At 29.1% G+C, this 6,772-nt stretch overlaps 1 protein-coding gene across 1 annotated transcript in view; it reads left to right on the forward strand.

Annotated features, from left to right (window-relative positions):
- Nucleotides 1-6,772, forward strand: part of LOC105618886 (dystrophin, isoforms A/C/F/G/H-like) — a 195,891-nt gene that overhangs the window by 30,242 nt on the left and 158,877 nt on the right. The window contains exons 25-33 of the mRNA XM_012200417.1: nt 538-2,013; nt 2,195-2,419; nt 2,499-3,014; nt 3,174-3,811; nt 4,323-4,470; nt 5,309-5,422; nt 5,554-5,730; nt 5,803-5,910; nt 5,988-6,084. Coding sequence (XP_012055807.1) covers nt 538-2,013; nt 2,195-2,419; nt 2,499-3,014; nt 3,174-3,811; nt 4,323-4,470; nt 5,309-5,422; nt 5,554-5,730; nt 5,803-5,910; nt 5,988-6,084 — 3,499 coding nt within the window. The remainder of the gene's footprint in view (nt 1-537; nt 2,014-2,194; nt 2,420-2,498; nt 3,015-3,173; nt 3,812-4,322; nt 4,471-5,308; nt 5,423-5,553; nt 5,731-5,802; nt 5,911-5,987; nt 6,085-6,772) is intronic.

Consider the following 6,772-nt stretch of genomic DNA (forward strand, 5'->3'; position numbering starts at 1 on the left):
ATATATTAATAACATTATTTTCTACATATTTCTACATTTATGTACCTTAATGGGTGTTAATAATAATATTATACTTTATGTTTTCGAGAAATTGGTAATTAAATTAAAATAATACATGTATATTAAACTTATATTATTTTTACTCTTCTCAATATATAATATGGAATACCGATTCTGTCCAAGAGGTGGCTCTATCTCTGTAAATAGTGTAATTGCTGGCACAAAATAAGTATATATGTTGGTGAATAAAAGGATTTATATTTTATTCATTATTTTTTTTATGGTATTGTCTCTCCCCTTGTATAAAACCTACTTTTTATGGAAAATTTACAACAAGTTGTTAGAAGAACCTATTTGAGTTATAGTGCAGAGATTTTGCATTGGTGATGGATATCCATGAAAAATTCAGCTTTATGCACAGTGAACCGCATTGTCACTTTCATTAGACCATGCTTAATATTGTTCCACTATTAACATGCTCTTTCCATTAACTGTCGATTGTCCATAAAGTTTCTGTCACCTATCATATTTTCACAGGAATGGATCCACAAAATCACAGACAATTTATTAATAAAAAGTAAAGCAGAAGCTTCTAAGGGGAGAGACAATTATGGACGCAATAAATTATCTAAACAGCTTGAACAAATTTCAACACATCCTGCGAAAAAAGAAAAGAAATTAATAGATGAGAATAAAGCAATTTATGGCATAGGATATTTTAATCCTGCATTTGATGATAATCAGTGTGCTGCTATTACACCTGAAAGCTCGCCCACTGACGTGCCTCATCGAAGCAGAAAGTCTTCCGCTAAATCAGAAAAAATAACGACTAGAATTGTGGATGTTAGTAGAACTGTTAGACGAAAATTAGACATGAGTACCGTGCCTGATGTTGTTCAAACTTCTCAACCACAAGTTGTTCAGGTTGACGACGACTTGCCTTCACCTTGTTCCGATACAGACGTGCATATGACTGATGAGGAAGAATTTTTTCTGGCTAAAAACAGTAAATTATTCTCTCAAGTATCTAGCAATACTCTGACAGCAACAGATATGAAAACTTTTAACACAGCTTGCGTACAACAGAATCCATTTCGAATTGTAGAAGTAAAAGAAATGGAAATTGTAAAATCAGTAGCGTCTCCCGAAGATCATGTAATCTTGCCGAGTGCTAATGTTAGTGTTGGATTAGTGCCGCAAGTAGTTGAAAGAGTGGAAATTATTGAGGATACCGAGACGGAAGCTGAATCTATTGATACCGACACAGAAGACAAAGAAGTCAAAGGAAAAATACCTTCTACTACTGCTACTACAGAACAAATTGTTAAGAAAAAAGAACTTGTACCAATTTTAAAAAAGAAAGCTCCTGTTGAACCTTCTCCGCGAAATATTAAAAGATTCATATTAAAATTAAGTGATCAGGAAAATCTTACCGATTCAAATAAAAACACTTCCAGTGATGTATTATTAAGAAATGAAGAGGTTGATGCTGCAGGATTTTCAAAAGTTGAATGTATTCAAGTAGATCAGCAATTAAAAGAAAGATCAAATAAATCGCCGAGGATAACATCTTCGTGGAAAGACACAGAGAGTGTGGCAGAATATCTTATATTGGATGACGAAGAAATTGAAAGAAATGAAAAATCTGATATAAAAACTGGTAAGCAAGCAAAATATGCTATAGCACAAATATCAATGGAGACACAAGAAAACGGAAATAATCAAAAGGAAACATCTAAGAAAAGTACTGAATATTCTATAATACGTGAAAATACTGATAATGCTAGTCGAAGCGAAGAAGAGAATTTATATAAGAAATCACCATTACTGAAACATATGAAAAATCTATCAAAAGATGACACGTTGGAAGATTGCGAAAGTTTTTATGGCAGTGATAAGGAAACAGATGATGCGTTAATATTTTCGGACGATACAGAAATTGATGTTGGTAGTTCCAGTTCAGATGGAGAGGACACTAATTTAGGAGAGCATGTTGAGCACCTCTTGGACAAGGTAACATGTTGCATAAATGCGACATTCATGTCCACGGTATTCATATTCAATCTGTTATTTATTCCAAGTTTTATTTATATAGGCCTGCTTATAAGAATTTTTTTGATGCTACATGATATATTTTTTTTATATTTTTATATTTTATTTATTTTTCTCATATGAATATTTTTATTTTTTTCAGATGAAAGTTGAAAGATCTCGGCCAATTATGCAGCATAAAATGGAAACAAAAGTTATTCATGAGAAAGCGCTATTCAAAAATCCAATGGGTATTTCTCGAACAACATTAGAGAAAAATATTTTGGAATTTGAACAGTTAGCACAAATGATGCTATGCAGAATGGATGTTATGTTAATGAGTATTAGTGGTATTTCTAATGAGAAAGATCCTACCAAGCGTCTTGAGGTTTGTGTAACTTACGTAAATTTGTTTATAAATAAAATTATCATTTAATGATTGTAACCTATATTTTTATGTATTACAGATATTGAAAAGTGAGATTAGTACCCTTGCCCCAGATGCAGCAGCTTTAATCAGTAAGGGAGATGGTTTAGTTATGACAATACATATGAATGATCCTGCACGGGCAGAAAAAATAAAACACGAACATCAAGATAAACTGAGAAGCAAGTGGCATCAAGTTATGGCGGAAATTGAAACACGCAGAAAACAAGCACAAAAAGCAGAAGAAGTTTTACGACAATATAATAACATAATAACAGAATTTGAAGAATGGTTTAGAGATGTACCTTTGAAACTTGAACAAGCTAATAATTATGAAGGCCAATTGGAATCATTCACTGAAGAATTTGATACAAAACAAATACAAATACATAAACTGAACGAGCTAGCTGTAGAGTTAAAAAAATTAAATGTTGGATATTCGGAATCAGTACGTTATAATATTAATAGCAATTGGCAAAAAGTTAGTTCGCAATTCAAAAGATTCAGTGGTAGCAAAGATAAGGACAAACATGTGACTGAGAAGAAAGTAGAATTGGTATGTTTTAATATATATTGAATTTTAATATATATTTAATATATATTGAGATAAATCATATAATAAATTATTATTAAAACATTTTAAATCCATCGTATAAAACATTTTAGATTGAATTTTGTGAAATTTATTTATATTGTCGAACTTTATTTTTTTCAGGATACTGTTGGCGTAAATCCGCAAGAGTTTATTGCACGCATCAACAAATTGAGAGAAGCAATAGTAACTGTATCACGATCTTTGAATTCTTTACCACTAAATGGTAGAGACTATGAGCTATTTATAAACCAAGAAGAATGCTTGAAGAAAATTAACAATGCTTTAAATATTTTAAAGCCAAGTGTTGACGAAGTAAATTACGTTTGCGAAAGCGTCACACGGCAAGCCAAGAAAGAGCAGTCTGATCAAATAAAACGTTTAAGTGAGAAGTTACAAGACGAATGGGCAAGTGTTAGTCAGAGTTATATGGAAAGATATAATCGATGGATTAAATGTTACGAAAAATGGAGAGAGCTTCATAACACATGTCGGACATTTGCGGAGTGGTTAGATAAAATGGAAGATGCTTTAAAAAAGTGTAACGTTTTCAGCCATTCTAAAACAAATAAAACAAAAACTTTTGAACTAGAACAAGAAGTTTCTAGAATGCAAAGAACGTTAAATAATATCAATATAGCGAGTACAGATATTTCTAGCCGAGCTTCTACTGAAGATGTAATAGAATTGCAGAATATAATTGAAAATATTAAGCATCGTTGGCACAATTTAGTGACCGAAATAAACGCCCGAAAAGAAAAGTAAGTAAGACATATTATTTTCTAATGTTATTTTAAAATAAAGGAATCGAAATTATTTATGGATATCCGCTTTTATATCACTCAAACATTTTAAATAAATTAATATGATGTTTCATAATTATAAATGATAGCCATAGTCATTATAAAGAATTATAAATTATGAAAGTTACAAGTTATGAATTATGAATTATGAAATTATGACTTGCTAATGCAGACAAGCAAGCATATAGTATTGCGAGGAAAGCTCGACCCAGCATTGAGCTATTTCAGTTGTGATTTGCCTGTGCTGTAGTGAAGTCAGTCAACTCAGAATAACCTCAGAATAAAGGAACATCTTCGAATTTCTCTTGTAAATTACTTTTTTTTTTATAAAACAATAATATATATTATTATTTCGATTACAATAACTTCAATAATTTGTCATATACATAAAATATTATTAATAGACGTTAAAATGTATTCCGTTTATACGTCATAGTTTGAATATATTTGTATTAATATATTATTTAAGGAATTTTGCTATGGAGAGAAAAGTGAACAATGAGGGCAGGATTTTGGAAACAGCATATAATATCATAGAACAAGTGAATACTCTATTAGTATCTGCAGCAAATCCTTCGGACGAAACTTCATTATCGATTCGACTATCATTAATCAAGGCAAGTGTCTTTTATCTTATTATTTAGGTATATTTATTAAATGTTACTTTTTTTAATAGAATTCAAGAATAATTATCGGTACAATAACAAATTTTATTACCTTATATTTTGTTCCTTAAATATATAGAAATTTTCAACTTTTAAATAAATGATGGGTGCTTTCCATTTGATGACACAAGTCGTTTCTATCTTTGTCACTTTTTGAATGTCAACAAGGATAGAACGACGCTTGTGTCAACTTGTATCATTAAATGGAAAGCACCTATCGTTATAATAACACAATTTTTATGTATATTTAACACATTTTTTCACTATTTTCGCGAAGATCACTAGTATATGATTACTAGTATATGAAATCACTTATATTTTCAAAATTATATCACGTACATATGAATATATAACACGTAAAAAAATAATTGAGAAGCACTCTTTAGAGCGTAATGTGCGTTGTGACTTGGATAAGTAACGGAATTATTCTCTCTGAGATTCAGTTTTCCCATAGGCTACAGTCCGGTGCAACATAATCAAATAAACTGAAACGTATCCTAATAATATCTCTACATTTCATGACTGCACATGCCGAATCGTGCCAGGATATAAATAGCATTGAACTCTCACTTTCAATCTGCTTCCTAGTAAAGTTTGACTATATATATCATTCGTTCTTTATTTTTTTTTATAGATAATGAATTAACAGCAAAAGTATCTGTAATATAAATTGTAATTTTCGTTCGTGTAATTTACTTTCTTTAGTGTATATTATTTATTTTTAAAAGATAAATAATCAGTCGCTATTTTTTAAATCTAATAGTAATAGTAATAATGAAATATTTTGCAGGCGAGAGAAGAAGAACTTACATCTCGGAAAAGAACTTTGCAAACCTTAATAAATCAATCTAACGTTTCTAAAGAAGAAGATGAGAGCAATAAACTTCTCGCGAATATGGACAAGGTACTAATTTTATTTAAAGTTATAAAATATTGTAATTTTTAAAATTTTAATAATTTGATATAATATAATTGTATAATTGTATATAATATAATTATATAATTACTTTTGTATTTAATTTAATGTTTGTTTAGGCTAACACAAATCTGTCGAATCACCGCGAATACGTAGAATGCAAGCTTGCATCGCTTAGAAAATACATCTGCACCCTGGATGCTGTTATGACGTGGGTTATGGAAACGCGAACGCGATTAAGTATTTCTCAAGATTTATCGCAGCACGAGCGTAATGAAGTGATTAAAAATATTATGGTAAGTTATATTATGATAAGTTAAGATAAATTATATTACCTTACAATTTTTAATGAAAATTGTATTTTTCAGTCTAAAGTTGAAGATCGCGAAATGGAAGTAAAAGATGTGTTAGAGAATTATACTAATTTGGAAAAAGAATGTGAATCAGCAAAACAACCAGTTTCTGTTGAATTACAAGTATGCAAAAATATGTTTATTATAAATTATCTAAAATAAACTTTATTTAATATTGTGTATTTAATATTATGTTATAGGAGAAGCTGAAAAAACTAAGAGAAGACTGGCAATTTGTGAAATGTTACGGCGAAAATGAAGCTTCATCTACAATTTCTGTCGGGACTACTTCAAAAGGTAAGCTAAATCATATCCATTTTTATAGCTTAAAAATTCTTTTTATATGTATATTTATTTAGTTTTCTGCTTTTAAATAATTGTTTTAAATAAATATAGAAAATAGAATTTTACATTTATTCTAAAAAAGAAACATACAGTCTTCGAATTTTTTTATTGCATTTTCTGTAGAGAATAAGAAAATTTAATGTTTAAGAGAGTTACTAATCTCGTGGAAATATATTACTCTCTAATCAAGTGCATTTTTAAATTTATTAAAATTGTTTTGCAGCATTGAAATGATAATTTATGGATTAAATGCTTCTTTTATTTGCCAATGAAATAGAATATAAAATAAGAGAAATAATTAACGCGTGTGAAGCTAGATTTATTAAATTACCTTTCATAAAAAAAAATTGTTTCTTTTTTCTTAATTAGTTATGTAGAACAAGAAAGCTAGATAACGAGTTTCAATCACAGTTAAATAGATTGCTATAATAATAAAAATCGACATAAAATTGAACTTAATATGTTTGGTATTAGTATAACCTAATAAGCTTTTAATAATTTCTATATGTGTTATTATTATTGAGTTTAATATTATGATTGTCTGTCGTGCTATAAGTTTTAATACGACACTCAGAGAAAAATATAGTAGCAACTGTATATAGATGATAATTGTAGAAGTTTTATTATGTAGAATTAATGT

This window comes from Atta cephalotes (assembly GCF_000143395.1).
Source record: "Atta cephalotes unplaced genomic scaffold scaffold00018, whole genome shotgun sequence".
Taxonomy (NCBI): Eukaryota; Metazoa; Arthropoda; class Insecta; order Hymenoptera; family Formicidae; genus Atta; species Atta cephalotes.